The 16,117-nt window shown below is 44.2% G+C and overlaps 1 protein-coding gene across 1 annotated transcript in view; it reads right to left on the bottom strand.

Moving 5' to 3' along the window:
- RBM17 (RNA binding motif protein 17) overlaps positions 1–10,096 on the bottom strand; it is a 28,278-nt gene extending 18,182 nt beyond the window's left edge. Inside the window, exons 1-2 of the mRNA XM_005564578.4 lie at positions 9,962–10,096; positions 1,949–2,089 (exon numbers count right to left, since the gene is read on the bottom strand). Of these exons, the coding sequence (XP_005564635.1) occupies positions 1,949–2,071 (123 nt within the window). The 5' untranslated portion in view covers positions 2,072–2,089; positions 9,962–10,096. The remainder of the gene's footprint in view (positions 1–1,948; positions 2,090–9,961) is intronic.
- Between the last annotated feature and the right edge of the window lie 6,021 nt (positions 10,097–16,117).

Here is a 16,117-nt window from a genome sequence, read left to right as displayed (position 1 = left end):
GCAAAAGTTACATGAAATCTACAAAGATTTTATACATTTACTTTTTTAAAAAATTAAAGAGAAAAACGAGGTTTTGCTAACCTTCCTTACATTTGGAATGAAAACTTGCTTTAAAAAAACAAAAAATACTGGCATCCAAAAAATCTAAATTTGGTAATGATGAATTTTAAAAAAGACAAAAAAACTTCTACAATACTGAACAATCAAACGTAAGCACTTGCATGTAAGTATCTATTGATGTGGTAAAGGGAAAAGAAAAATGAGTAAAACTTTAAAAAAAAAACCCTGTGTATTATGGAAATTTTCAAACATGAAATTAAAGAGATTATAAATTCTTAAGTCTCTGCTATCCAGTTTCAACCATTACCAACTCATGGGTAGTTCTGTTCTTCCCTCCCTCCCCTGCCTGGTACTGAATTGTTTGGAAGTAAATCCCAAAAATGACATCATCTTATCAGTAAATATTTCAGCATGTATCTCTAAAGTACTTTTTCTCAAGTTTAATTATTGCCTCCCCAACACGGAGCCTTTTAATACATTTTTTCCGACACATGAAATTTTAACACTGTGCACAATATGAGCAAGATTTTTTCGCCCCCCAAAAGACCAACATTCGCTCCGTTTGGGGGGATATAGCCTCCACTGCGAATGCAAACTCTAGAGCATAACGACCTCTAAAATAGTAAACAAATCATACCATTCTCATGCCTACATTTTAATGGCAAATATCCAGTCGACAACTATGTTTTTAATGTTTTACATGTTATTTCAAGGACATTGCCAATATCCAACATGTACACAACAGAAACAAAAGCAATTAGCATCCAGACTACATATGCCTGACGCCTTCACAACCAACCCCAGCCCTCAATAAGTCACACCCAGCAGCTTAGGTATTCTGTGGAGCTTCTTCCCAAAGTGCTGCTTCCAAACTACCGCCAACAAACCAGTAGGAATGCTACTTAAAAATGCCCAATCCTGGGGCTCCAGTCTAAACTAGAGTTTACCAGAATATCAGGAGTATGGCTACACAATCAGCACCTTAAACAAGTTCTCACTCAATCTTAGACCTCCACTACTTAAGTTTGAAAACCAGTGTCACTGCTGGTTCAGAGTACCAGTTTTGTTTTGTTTGTTTTTTTGAGACAGTCTTTTTTTTTTTTTTTTTTTTGAGACGGAGTCTCGCTCTGTCGCCCAGGCTGGAGTGCAGTGGCCGGATCTCAGCTCACTGCAAGCTCCGCCGCCCGGGTTCACGCCATTCTCCTGCCTCAGCCTCCCGAGTAGCTGGGACTACAGGCGCCCGCCACCTCGCCTGGCTAATTTTTTGTATTTTTTAGTAGAGACAGGGTTTCACCGTGTTAGCCAGGATGGTCTCAATCTCCTGACCTCGTGATCCGCCCATCTCGGCCTCCCAGAGTGCTGGGATTACAGGCTTGAGCCACCACGCCCGTCCTGAGACAGAGTCTTGCTGTGTCACTCAGGCTGGAGTGCAGTGGCGCAATCTCTGCCTCCCAGGTTCATGCCATTATCCTGCCTCAGCCTCCCGAGTAGCTGGGACTAAAGGCACCCACTCACCATGCCCAGCTAATTTTCTGTATTTTTAGTAGAGACGGGGTTTCACCGTGTTGGCCAGGACGGTCTCCCATCTCCTGACCTCATGATCTGCCTGCCTTGGCCTCCCAAAGTGCTGGGATTACAGGCGTGAGCCACCGTGCCCAACCCCACAGAGTACTGTTTTTCTTCATTCCTATCCCATGAAATGTTCCTATTCCCAGGAGCCAGGAGCAGCAAAGCGGCCTTAAACTCCTCATTCCTCTCCCCCTACAAATGTTTAACACCATTTACCCAATACAAAGGCAGAAGAGCAAGCTGAAACCAAACTCCTTGTCATCCTAATGAGCAACCCACTCTGGAGGCCTCTGCTCTCCTGCTCTGGGCTTGTCTTTACCTTTGCCTGAGTGAGAGCTGCCTTCTTCACCTGAAGCTGGGACTGCAGAAGTTTGAAGTTTTTGGACCAGCCTTCTGTCTTTGAGTCACTGGTCTCCACTCCCAGGTCATCGTACAGGGACATCTTTTCTTCAGTTTAATGCTGAAAGGCAAAAGGGGTGGGGATTAAAGAATGCACAATTCAATAAAGGCTTTTCATGTTAAAATAAAAATCACGAAATTTTAGAGGTAAAAGGTCCAGGACCTTTCAGCAACAGAGGCCAAGGCTCCTGGTACCATTAACGCAGGGTTCTTCCCGATATATGAAGCTACACCATGTATTATTTTTAAAATAAGCCTCTAGAATTCATTTTTCCATCTACAAGACCATGCAGTCAGGTGATCCATGAGTGAAATCCTTCAAAGCTAGGGCACATAATGAGGTAAGAATTGAGACATTATTAATTACATATATCCAATGTTTAAAAAATTCTATTCATGTCAGTGCCAAAAAGTAGAAGCCTTACAAAACACAAATTACCAGGTTGATTTAGCACAATTAGCTACCCTTTCATAAAGAAAAAATTTAAACATACTCTTAGGGAAAAAAGTGACAGAAATGACCTCTTAGATGTGATTTTGTCAATTACGATTATCGGCGGGGGGGGGGGGGGGGGGGCGCGGCACTGGTTATATCTTAAATACTATGACTTCCTCATATCCCCCCCAAGTGGAAACTTGTCATCTTTAATGATAGCAATTACAAAGAGACAATCAACAATCTGCATGTGAACAAGCAACACACAGCTTCCGTGCAGAACAGAGGAACATGTGAAAACAAAAATCGAGTCAGCAGGCACAAAGCATGACATGCAATGCAGCATCGGCAGCAGGTCCCATGAAAGCCCAGCACTGTACAGACGTGGATGCTGGGGTTTAGGGAATCAATCTGCTCAAGGCCACAGTGGAAGCCCCTTCCAACCCAGCCAGGCCAACTCCAGAGCCCTCACCAGTGAACCCCAACTGCCACTTTTAAAAAAAAACTCAACATTCTGAAACCCACCGACATGCTTACTTCTTCAAATAAGAAATCAATCTCACAGACAGAAAGAGAACATAATTTAAACAGAAACCCACAAGTTGCAAGCAAATGCTTAGCACAGTAGTTCCCAATTTATGGACAAATTCCCAAAGTCTGTCAGTTCCCAGGGGGCCCATAAAGCATTTTCCCATGGAAACAGTGTTATCGAAAAGCCTAATTTGCTTGTGTTCTGTGGCTCAGAAGAGAAGGAAAATATTTAACACATATCCTCTTTAGGTCTGACTCGGCAAGCATTTCTCTTGAAGGTACTCTTACTTCTCAGCTCCTCCATTACCAGGATTCTAACACCCTGCCACCCCAACACCTTAGCTGATGTTGGTACCACACTGTTTGGAGTGAGGGACGGAGTGCACACCAACTTCTGTTCCCTCAGAAGAACTGCCCTGGTCTTAAGTACAGGAACTCCCTGCCTGAAGTCAGCATCCAGAAAACTGGTACCACTTTTTAGTTTCTTCCATTCCTTCATAGGTGAACCCTCCGATTAATTAAAACCTCTCCCTTTTCCTTCATACGTGAACACTCCGATTAATTAAAACCTCTCCATTTTGATTTTTAAATGAAAGGCCCCCCAAGGCCGTACAGAAGCAGGGAAAGCAGACTGTCCAGGGGTATCGACGGCTGACTGCGCAAACGAATCACATAAGAATGAAGGGATGGCGGCTGCGGTGGCTCACACCTGTAATCCCAGCACTTTGGGAGGCATAGGAGGGCAGATCACTTGAGGTCAGGAGTTCCAGATCAGCCTGGCCAACATGGTGAAACTCTGTCTCTATTAAAAATACAAAAATTAGCTGGGCGTGGTGGTGGACGACTGTAATTCCAGCTACTCGGGAGGCTGGAGCATGACAATCTCCTGAATCTGGGAGGCGGATGTTGCAGTAAGCCAAGATCACACCACTGCACTCCAGCCTGGGCGATAGATCGAGAGTCCGCCACCTCCCCTCCTCCCGCCCCCGCCAAAAAAAAGAATGAAGGGATGCTGGGATGCAGACAGACTCTCCTCCTGATTGACATCTTCATTGCCAAACTGCACTTTCTCAGGAACTTGGGGATGACGTCTCATGACACAGGCCTGAAGCACTGAGGCCAAATCAGGAAAAAATAATGAACTCCATTCTTTAACAAATATGGCTGAAATATAACCATGTCCTCAAAGTCTTGGAGGGAATCTCCTGATGTCCACTTCAGAGCCCAGTTTAATAACTCTGAACTCCAAGAAAACCTAGATCCAGTTTGTTTTGTTCACTGCTCTATCCTCAGACTAAGATCAATATCCAACCCACAGCTAAATAGGAAATGAGGCCAAACTGCAGTTTATACTCCATTTACAAAGCCCTCTCAATTAGAAATTTCTGGCCAGCAATCACTGGCCAGAAGGAAGAACACCACACCAAATAGCTTTTGAGGTTTTTGTACACTTTTCTTCCGGCTTACCCAGAACTCAAAACTCATTGTTCACATCTAGATACATATCCTTAAATTTTAATCTAAAAACACTCAAACAGCAACAGTAAAGAAAAACAATGCTGAGAGTCCAGCTTAGCATTGTGGCTCCCAAAAACACTTCTTCAGAAATGACCATGCACCTTTCATCTAACTTAATCTTTTGAGTCCTCTTCATCCAACTGGTCACCAAACCAAGCCTACTGAACTACGGGTTCTTCTGTTCCTTCTTTATTCTTAAAATGGAAGAGGAATACTAATACATTCTGAGAAATAAACAATGTGACTTTCTGGAAAATCACAAAACAGATAAACCAAAATCTGTTTGTAACTCAAACTAAACTCTACTTTAGATCATTGCTTTTCTCAATACAGACTATCTCCAATATGAAAATCTGAAATCCTTCGAATCTGAGCAACAACATGACCCCAAAATAGAAAATTCCACACCAGGCCGGGTGTGGTGTCTCGCACCTGTAATCCCAGAACTTTGGGAGGCTGAGGCGGGCGGATCACGAGGTCAGGAGATGGAGACCATCCTGGCTAACATGGTGAAACCCCGCCTCTACTAAAAATACAAAAACTAAATTAACCAGGCATGGTGGCGGGCGCCTGTAGTCCCAGCTACTGGGGGTGCTGAGGCGGGAGAATGGCGTGAACCCGGAAGGCGGAGCTTGTGGTGAGCCAAGATTGCGCCACTGCACTCTGGCCTGGGTGACAGAGTGAGACTCCATCTCAAAAAAAAAAAAAAAATCTACACTTGACTTCATGTGATGGGTCACAGTAAAAAATGCAGTGAAATCTTTTTGCATGCACAAAATTATTAAAAGTATTACATATATTGCATATTCAGGCTATGTGTAGAAAGTATATATGAGGCATAAATGAATTTTGTGTTTAGACATGGGTCCCATCCCCAAGATATCTCACTATGTATATGTAGGCATTCTGAAAATCTAAAAATACCCGAAATTTGAAACACTTCTGGTCCAAGCATTTTGGGTAAGGGATACTCAATCCATTTCTCTTTATAACTTGAGAACTTTACCAAAAGTGTTTATGAATACGTTAGTGCCACCAGAAATGTGTTAACCAAATGCCCATTAAACTTCGAGGGGAAAGACTCATTTATTTTTGCATCTACAATTTCTGTCATAGAGTAGGCATTTAATAAGCTTTATTAAAATACTAATAATGGGCTGGGTGTGGTGGCTCACGCCTGTAATCCCAGCACTTTGGGAGGCCAAGGCAGGCGGATCACTTGAGGTCAGGAGTTTGAGACCAGCCTGGCCAACGTGGTGAAACCTCATCTCTATTAAAAATACAAAACTAGCTGGGTGTGGTGGTGCATGCCTGTAATTCCATCCCAGCTACTTGGGAAGCTGAGGTAGGAGAATTGCTTGAACCCGGGAGGCGGAGGTTGCAGTGAGCCAAGATCGCACCACTGCACTCCAGCCTGGATGACAGGGCGAGACTCTGTCTCAAAAAAATAAAATAAAATAAAAGATAAAAGATAAAAATGTGTTAAAATGGTAATTGGATGTATGTTTCACTACACATAAAAAATTTTTTTTAAAGAAATAGGCAAAGAGGCAGCACTGGGGAATAAGGGAAGGAGGTAAACCCCAGGGAGGGAGGCAACACTCCTCACCCTCCCCAGAAGAGTCAACTCTGATGGAAAGAGCTCTCTAAACTTTGAGGTTAAAAATCAAGCAGCATACTAGATCTCAGCTGCCAACAGTTCTTCCATCAATAGATTCAATATTAAGCAAAAAATTCAGAAGTGAATTAATGAGGTTTTATGAGACCACACATCTCCTCTGATTCCATGCCATTTAAGATGGCTGACTGACAATTCCTGTTGATTTGCTGCATTGTGCAAAAGTTTCAGAAACCACTAGGCAGCAAATCTCATTTAAAGGTCCTCATTTCTCTTCTGAAACCTGCAAAGTGCTTTAAATATTAGAAACTGATGTCATCTCACCAGCATCTGCTAGTTTTCTCTAACACTGAGCTTACAAAATCAAATCTCTGCATCACAGCAAATGCAAAAGAGCTTTCTTTGTTTTTCTCATTTTCACTGAACTTTAAGTTCACAGAATGGGATTAATCATAGCAACAACACACTCTCATCCATCCACATATGTACTACCTGCTTTTGTTTAATTATTATAATGCTGCAAGCACCTATGATTTCACCGCCCAAAACAAGACAGGAGCTAGACTCAGAAACCACACTCAACCACACTGCTCCCCCAACCCATTCATGTAATTTCCCTGGAATCCTGTTCTCATTATTTCCTTGTTTTCCTCCTTTTATGTAATTTTATTTACAGTTTTAGTTAATCTATTCCTTAAAAAGTGTGTATTCCTTATTTTAGCTGTATTAAGCATTTATGAATATACAATAGTTAATTCTCCCCACCGCAACTACTGAAATATAGTAAGTGCATTAATAAGACTGCCAAGACCCAAACTTACCCTAATTAACGTTGACATATTACTTAGACAACATAACACACTTATTTCATTAGGTCTGCTGCCAGGTAACAAAAAGTTGTACTTTCTAACAATTGGATATACCACAAGAAGCCAGGATCAAAAGTAAATACAAATTGCTGGGTTTTATAACTTTAAAATATTTGCTATTTCCTTCCTTTTTGTGGCAACACTACGCTTTGAGCAACCCACGTTTCATATATGCTACATTTTCTCTCAAGAAACATAACAAACATGGTTCTGCCAGAAGGAAGAATGTTGAGTTTTCAAGATTCCACCCAAGCTGGAAAGTATTTTTTTAAAACATGTGCAACTGGCAGGAAAAAGAACATGGAAGTGTCTTCTCAGAAGCACCCCACCTACTTATCTTTCAAGTGCATCTCAGAAGCCTTTAGTGACTATTGCCCCCACATAAAACTAACTCCCCCCAATTGGTTTCCTCAAGCATACTCAGATCACAGCAACCTTGGCAAGTTATGCTGCCTATTGTTTCACACACCTGTTTCTTCCTGCAGTGTAAGCCCCCTAAGGGCAGGGGTGTTTTTTATCTTCAGCTTTGTATCTCTAGCTTAGCACCATGATTGAACACTGTAAGTGGCTCTACTAATATTTTTTAAATGTGTTAGTCAAAGGATGAAAAATGTTAATGCACCTATTTAAATCACATTATTATGAAACAGTGAGATCTGCAGATCTGCTTTTTAAGCACATAACTTATAACTTAAGTAGGATAAAATTTAAACTGTAAACCACAATTAAGGAGAGAAAAACTACCACCACCACACAACCAATAAAGAGTCGAGGTCTGAGTTCTGAGCACCTAAAGAGGCAGGCTTGTTAGGAAGAAATATTTCTATCACTAAATAGATACTCATGCATCATAAAACAAAGCATGCCTCTTTGAAGTCTAAAGAATATGGCAAGACTGGGCCCAGTGGCTCACGCCTGTAATCCCAGCACTTTGGGAGGCCGAGGCAGGAGGACCACCTGAGATCAGGAGTTCGAGACCAGCCTGACCAACATGGTGAAATCCCGTCTCTACTGAAAATACAAAAATTGGCCGGGCATGGTGGCAAGCGCCTGTAATCCCAGCTACTCAGGAGACTGAGGCAGGAGAACCATCTGAGCCCGGGAAGCGGAGGTTGCAGTGAGCCGACTTGCACAGCTGCACTCCAGCCTGGACCACAGAGTGAGATTCTGTCTCAGGAGAAAAAAAAAAAATATGGCAAATATACACAGAAATGAACAGGAGGGGAAACAGAAGGGGTGGTGCACTTTGGTGTCCGCAAAAAATACAGCTAAAAAAGCATCTACTTCAAGTATAAGCTCTACCATGACTTTCTAAAGAATTAAAAAAAATTTTTTTTCCCATACCTCCATCTGACACCCTTGTCAATTTAATCTTTCCGTTCAATCTCACACTCTGCTGTTACCAAAATGCAAACAGTAGAGTAGAGTCACCTGTAATTTAGGCGAATAAACAGAACTTCCTTCACTATTGACTATTACGAAAGGTTTGAGAGATGACTAGCCTGGGATCATCTGTTCCCTGCTGGGGGGAGGTTTGAAAAATTCATATGTAGGGGAGAATGGGAAGGTAATTTAAAGCAAACCAGGTAAAAAGAAATCCACTTTAAATAAAGTTGCATTTGGGAATGTACAACAATCCTCTCAAGTGCCTCCAGAAACGCTGTCTTTGGTTCCAGAGAGTTCCACAATCGCACAACCTGCTGTTATAAACTGGACAGCATGCAGCACCTTGCTTAACTAAAAGCCCTCTCGTTTAGCTCGCTAAACTGTTACCCCACATTCCCTAAAAGCCGTCATTACGGTCAAAATATCCGCAGCATTTATCAACTAAAAATGTGGAAACCGAGTCTCACCCTTTTAAAAACTCCATCTGCTGCGGGGAGCCAGTGCTCATCTTGAGTATATGCGAATCTTGCCCTTATCTAGAATATCCTATTTCCCATCCATATGCCTGGCTCTAGCAAAACAAGGACCCCCAACGGCGCTCCTTTACTGCTTCTCAAGAAACCTCCATGTTCTGACCTGACTACTCCTCGAAACACAACACCACCCGCTCCTCAAACCTTTCTCTCTGCCTTACCTGCAGTTTCCAGAACGCACTACGAGGCTTCACTTCTGCTACTTTCGCACTTACCGCCGGGAGCCTTTTTCCCCAGCTCCCACCATCTAACCAAGTACCTTCAAGACTCAACAGAAGCATCACCTCCCCTCCCAAGAGAGGTCCTTTCAGACCCTACTTGCGTCTCTCAGATCAACCCGGGCCTGGGTTTTCACGCCTGCTTTCCTAGAAACCAAACTCCTGCGAGCAGGGGCAGAACCTCCTTCCACCTGCATTCCCCGATCATTACACATCCTCTGGGCAAGAGGTGACGCTCAAAGACTGCTTGGGGTCGGCCGCGAGCGCTCAAACACCGCTCAAACAGCACGAGCCGAGGCGACGCCGGGGTCAGGGCTGCATTCCTGTCCTAGCGAGCTCTGGAGTCTGGGAAGCGCCAACGTCTGCACTCCCAGTTCTGAGTCCCGGGGAGGAACCGGCTTCTTTCTCTGAGCCCCGGAGAGGGGCAACTGTGCGGGGTCAGGGGGGACACGCTCCGGACTACTGGGGTCTAGTGACCGGACAACTTCGTCAGGATGTGGCCCACGAGGTGAAGGAGAAACGCTCTTCAGTACCAAAGAGCCAGAGGCAGACAGGAGGAGGAGGAGGAGGAGGGGAAGAGGGAGGTCAGGGCCCGGGTCACCGGAGGCGGCGGCGGGCGGAGGGTCCCGGGCTGCAGCCGCGCGGAGAGACCAGGGCCCGCCGCGGGGACTGAGACCCCCCGGAGGCTCGGGCTGCGCTGGCCCGGCCCCCGCCCCTCGCGACGGGCCTAAAGCCGCGGCCTTGCGTCCGGCGCCTCCCGGGAAGGCGCGCCCGCCTCAGGTCCCGCCAGGCCGCCCACCCGGGGCCGCCGGGGTGCGACTTACCTGGCCCGCCCGGCCGACTCTGCCCATGGGCCGCGGCGGCGGCAGCGCGGAGCCGGGCGGCACTCCGCGGAAACCCGCCGGCGGCAGGAGGCCTCGGCGGCGCCCACCCTCCGCTGAGTCCTCAGGGCGCTCTGCGGCGCGGGGTCAGGGAGCGCGGGCTGCCGGGAGAGCGCGCCCGCGCCTGCGCCGCGCCTGCGCCAGCGCCTGCTTCGGCTTCTGCGCCTGCGCCGAGGGCGCCTTGCCGCACTGCCCCCTGCCCGCGGGAGGACCGCACTGCACGCTCCCCTCCGCCGGCGTCGTCTTCTACCGTCAAGAGGTGTCGCCCTGGCGCACATTTTCGAAATTCCACAAGGTTTGGGGAGCGCGGCAGCGCCCCTAGATGGTGAGGAGGAGAAGTGGTCCGAGGCCCGGCTTTATGATGGGGAGGTGGGGGAAGTCCCTCCAGGCCCCTCGCTCTCATTCATTCAAAACCTCTCCTATATAAGCAAAAAGTTGAAAATAAGTCTGCATAGGCGAGATGCTGCAAAAGGATGGCAAGGAGCACGGGGTTAAGCGTAAGATTAAGGAAACAGATGCCGCGATTAGGGGTACAGAGAAGAATGTCAATGCTATAAAGCCTCGGTCTTTAAAAACGACATCGCTGACAGAAGTAGGGAGGGGAAGGGAACGTGGGACTTCGGGTTAATATGATTTTTACATCTGTAATTGGGTCTCAAATAAAGTTCAAGCCGATAAATCAAACAGTAGAGATTTAAGCAGACGTCTTAGTCGGAAGGAATATACCAAGAAAGTTACTATAATCCATTAAAATCCAGTGATTAAGAAAACGGGAAATGGGGGAAAAAAGAAATATAGTGGAGAGACAAAAGACAATCTAAAGAAAGAGAGGATTAAAGACGTCATGGGATGGTATAATTCTGAAGGTAACCCAGAACAAAACTACAAAGTTTTCAAATAATCCACACATACATGCACACACACACACACACACACACACACACACACACACACACACAGCAAAACAAACCAATATAGGGAAATATTTGAAAAAGTTACAAAACAGAAAGCACAACCAAACTATATGACAGAACAAGACCAAATGTCTCACAAGAAGAAATATAGACCTAAGCTTACCTATTAAAAAACTACAACCTCAGATTGGAGCCCAAACCATCATGCAACTCAGTGTTGTATACAAGAAAGTACTAAAGTTATTCTGAGTTTGAAAAATACAAGATTGGAAAAGATATACCAGGATAATGCAAAAAATATTTTTAAAAATCAGGAATCACAAACAACTTACTCAAACGTTGATTTCAGGGCAAAAAGCATTAAGTAAGAGTAAGAAGGGCATTTTATAATCTTGAGAAGCACAATTCACAATCAAGAAAAAAATGGGAAAAATAGGAAAATCTTTGCACCAAATCACATAATCTCATTATTCATAGCAAACACTGTAGGAGTGAATGAATAGGCAGAAATAATTGGCACATTCCTTGCCAGACTAAGGGTACAAAAAGTAAATGAGGATTGAGAATACCTAAAAATACAATTCCTAGGATAGATATCAAATGCTGTCCCCTAAATAGACATAACATCTTTCCTAGTGTCTAAGGAATATTCACAACAATTAGTCCTATTTTAGACCACAGAGAAAAATCTTAATATAGTCCAGTAAGTAGAATCATATGGGTAATATTATCTGCAGCAATTCAATAAAAGTAGAAATTAATGAAAAAAAAAACAGAAAATAAAGCATGCCTACCCCTTGAAAATTTTTAAATGCTCAAATAACACTTGGAACAAAAAGGAAAACAAAATCAAAATAACATAATATCTAGAAAAGTATGAAAACGACATACTCATGGGATTTAGCTCAGATAGTACTAAGAGGAAAATTTATGGTTTTAAGTTTTTGTATCAACTAAAAACTTGGAATTAAGTGAATTAAGCACTTGTGAAAGCAACTGGAAATAAAATAAAAATGTGAAAAGCAGAAGGAAGTACTTGGTCAATAAAAGAAGCAGAAAGTAATAGTGTGTAAACAGAAAAAGGAAGAAGAGCAAAGATAGAAGTTGTCTAGACTGGGTCTCTCCCCACCCCCGATCAAAGCACAGGTGGGTGTGCAAAGGCCCTGATTAGGAGGCCCAGAACTGCAGGACTTCCTCCAGGTTGAATCTGCTGTCTACCCATACTCCCTAATCTGCTTGGCGTCTCCACTCTGCAGTCTGAGACCACTCCTTCCTCCCTTTTTGGTTGAAAATTTGTGCATTTGTTCCCAAATCATTCCATCATACATACGCAAGTAACTTTTTGGTTTACAGACCGTTTAGGAATTTTCTAGTTTAACTTCCAGAAGGAAAGCTGCCTTACTTCATTTCCTAGTACGTGAGCAGTCTCATGCTTGCCTGCATTTCCTGTCAACAGTAACAAATATCTTTATTTTATGCACTGAGAATCCAAAGCTTAACCCAATGGAGGAACAGAACCCAGGCCATGCAACTACCAGGAAGCACACACAAAACGGTGGAGCTTTAGAAGAGGGACAAGACAGAGGCGCTGGGGCGCCCCCTCGAGGCTGCAGAGCAAACATAGGTAGTGACACCTGCGTAAACAAGTCGTGTGATCTTCTCCAGCTGTGCTCCGCGCCTGGCGGGAGGCAGGCAGGCAGCAGATGGTAGAATTCATGGAAAACTGGGAATTAGCAGGGCAGCTGTTCCAGGAAGAAAGAAGATAAGGGTGGTGTTTGGGCTAGCAGGAAAGGCTGGGTGAAATGCTACAGTATGCAGCATGGATGGAGCCGAGGGGACCCCGAAACAGGGAAAAGAAACAGGTGCAGGCCCTGGAGGGAAGACAAGCTAGTTAAGACAATTTGATCAGATTATATTTTGATCAAAAATAAGTATTCCCAGGGATTCTGTGTGTAGATATGCTTTCGGTGCACCGTGGAGAATGATTTTTGTCTCCTTTTTTGTATCTTTTCTTTTTTTTTTTTTTTTCTTTTTTTGAGACGGAGTCTTGCTCTTGTCGCCCAGGCTGGAGTGCAGTGGCGCGATCTCGGCTCACTGCAATCTCCGTCTCCTGGGTTCAAGCGATTCTCCTGCCTCAGCTTCCTAAGTAGCTTGGATTACAGGTGCCCACCACCATGCCAGGCTAATTTTTTTTTTTTTTTTCAGACGGAGTCTTGCTCTGGCCCAGGCTGGAGTGCTGTGGCGCGATCTCGGCTCACTGCAAGCTCCACCTCCCGGGTTCACGCCATTCTCCTGCCTGAGCCTCTCTCCCGAGTAGCTGAGACTACAGGCGCCCACCACAACACCCGGCTAATTTTTTTGTATTTTTAGTAGAGACGGGGTTTCACCGTGTTGGCCAGGCTGGTCTCGAACTCCTGACCTCCGGTGATCCACCCACCTCGGCCTCCCAAAGTGCTGAGATTACAGGTATGTATATCTCTAAGCAGCTTCGTCCATTTCAGAATTTTTTCTTTCTTTCTTTCTTTCTTTTTTTTTTTTTTTTTTTTTGAGATGGAATCTCGCTCTTGTTGCCCAGGCTGGGTGCAATGGCCTCATCTGGGCTCACTGCAACCTCCACCTCCCGGGTTCAAGCAATTCTCCTACCTCAGCCTCCTGAGTAGGTGGGACTACAGATGCCTGCCACGAAGCCTGGCTAATTTTTGTAGTTTTGGTGGAGACAGTGTTTCACCATGTTGGCCAGGCTGGTCTCAAACTCCTGACCTCGAGTGATCCACCTGCCTTGGCCTCCCAAAGTGCTGGAATTATAGGTGTGAGCCACCACACCCGGCCCATTTCAGAAATTTTTAAGTGTTTTTCACTATATTTTTTGTCTTTCTAAATCATTCTCTACAGTTATTCCTGCTCTGTAAGGTTTCTAATAGCAAAAACGTAGGAACAAACTAGCGAACAATAACAAATTAGGGAAATTCAATTATATTGAGACACAAATAATTTACATGGAAGGATTCCATTTTTGTTTTAAAAATATATAAATATATACAAAGTATCTATAAGATATTTGCCAATATGGTTGAATCCAAATAGGGATTATAAGGATTCTTCATTTTCTCAAAAAAGAGAAAAATAAAAGTAAAAATATAACAAAGGAGATTATCAATTTTTAAAGTACATAGAATTTTCTGAAATCTTTTTTAAGTTTTAATTCATCTTCCACCTAATTGGTGCCTGTTCTGCTTGTCTGACAAGATTTTCATGCATTTTTTAATTACAGTGATTAGTTGAAAACTAATCGTTTCAATAAGAAATTTACTTTCTTAAAAATATAATTTTGTGTGCAATTTATGACTTTCATATGGATATTTTTTATTTTGATATATTTTTGACACAGGGTCTCTCTGTCTCCCAGGCTGGAGTGCAGTGGCACAATCACTGCTCACTGCAGCCTGGAACTCCCAGGCTCAAGCAATCCTCTCATCTCAGCTTCCCAAGTAGGTGGGACTACAGGCGTGCACCGCCATGCCTGGCTAGTTTTTTTGCATTTTTTTTTTTTTGTACAGAGGGGATTTTGCCATATTGCCTGGGCTGTTCTTGAACTCCTGAGCCCAAGTCATCCACCACATCAGCCTCCCAAAGTGTTGAGGTCACAGGCATAAGCCTGCACCTGGTCTCATGTGGATATTTTTTAAGTGCCAAGTTTACATATGCACACACCTAAAATGCTCAATAAAATGATAAACTGTTTTTATCCTTTTCCAGCTGGGAGGTTCCCACTCCTTAGCCAATGAGGCTAAGAGCTTCACCTGTGAGTGATGTCTCCTTGGGGCACTGTTATCCTTTCCATTGTGCCCTTTAGTGCTATCCCCAGAGAACAGGCACAGAACAGCAAACCTTGCTGCAACGCTTTGAATGGGAGTACAGCTTTGAGTGGCAACCTTAATGTGGTCCCCAACGTGTGATCGGGTTATCAAAGCCAGATCATTGGCTTACGTGGCATGATCGGGAAATGAGTTTATCTGTGATCTGAGGGTTTCGAGGGATTAGTAACCCTTTCAAGTTACATCCTCCCCCTCCGTGGAGCAAAAGTGTTGCAAAGAGCAGCGACAACAGCTCAGCACAGAGGAAAAACATTCCTAGGAGAGTCGGGGAGAACTACTGCCAACCGTGTGCCAGGGGTTTTAATGTAAATCATCTCATGCATTACCAATGACTCAACAGGACCAGTGCTGTTATGCACATTTTTCAGAACTGGAAACTGATCCTCAGAGGTTAGGGAATTTGCTGAAGTCAGACAACCAGTGAGTGACTGAACTGTGATGAGGACCCAGGTTTGCCTGACTGGGGTTAGTGTGCTTTTTAGTATCTTAAGCTGCTTCATGAGGGGAAGATGATTTAAATAATGAGTGGGACGGCAATGCTCCCACCAGGCGTATCTCCAGCACTGTACTGTTTAGTCCCCCCAGTCCCATTGGAACTCTGCCATTCTTCCCACTCTGACAATAATGTCGTTTAACAAGCACTTCCTATGCACCAGGCTCTGGGAAGAGTGATTTACATATTTGAGCCAATGTAATCCTCCTATAGGTTTACATGGTAGCCGTGATCATCTCCATTTGGCAGCTTGAAGCTATTTCCCCAAGGTCATAAATACCTGGACCCAGAGTTCCCAGGTTCCAAAGCCGTCCTCTGAAATTCCACGCCTTGCTCTCCTAGGGAAACATGGGCAGAGCCCCAACTCACTGTGACACACCGTCTCTATACAGGAAACATATTGGCAAGTCTAAGATAGCATTTTTATTTCTAACAACATTCAGGTAAGACCTGGAAATTTGGGATGACTCCCTAAAATGTTTGAATTCCATCTTGGAATTTCTGAGTCTAGTTTCTTAGAAACTCATCCTAGATCTGTATCATAGTTTTTAAATTAAGAATTCTATTTGGATTTGACTAAGAATTCTATTTACTACCAGGGTTTAGCAAGCCCTTGAGTTTTAAAAGGGAAAAGTTGAGTTGGCACTGCTCTTTGTCATCTTAGATATCACCTGAAGCCACAGATGGATGAGAAACAGAAGCGCAGACTCGGTCTTTAACCAGAATACGTGTCTGACTCTAGACTACAGGAAATGTCTGCCATATGCAGGCAAAGAAAAACAGGACAGGATAACGCTCCCTGCGCTGAATACCTCAG

This window comes from Macaca fascicularis, chromosome 9 (assembly GCF_037993035.2).
Source record: "Macaca fascicularis isolate 582-1 chromosome 9, T2T-MFA8v1.1".
NCBI classification, from domain to species: Eukaryota; Metazoa; Chordata; class Mammalia; order Primates; family Cercopithecidae; genus Macaca; species Macaca fascicularis.
Note: the sequence above shows the minus strand (reverse complement) of the source record. Positions and strands in the feature narration are given on the sequence as shown.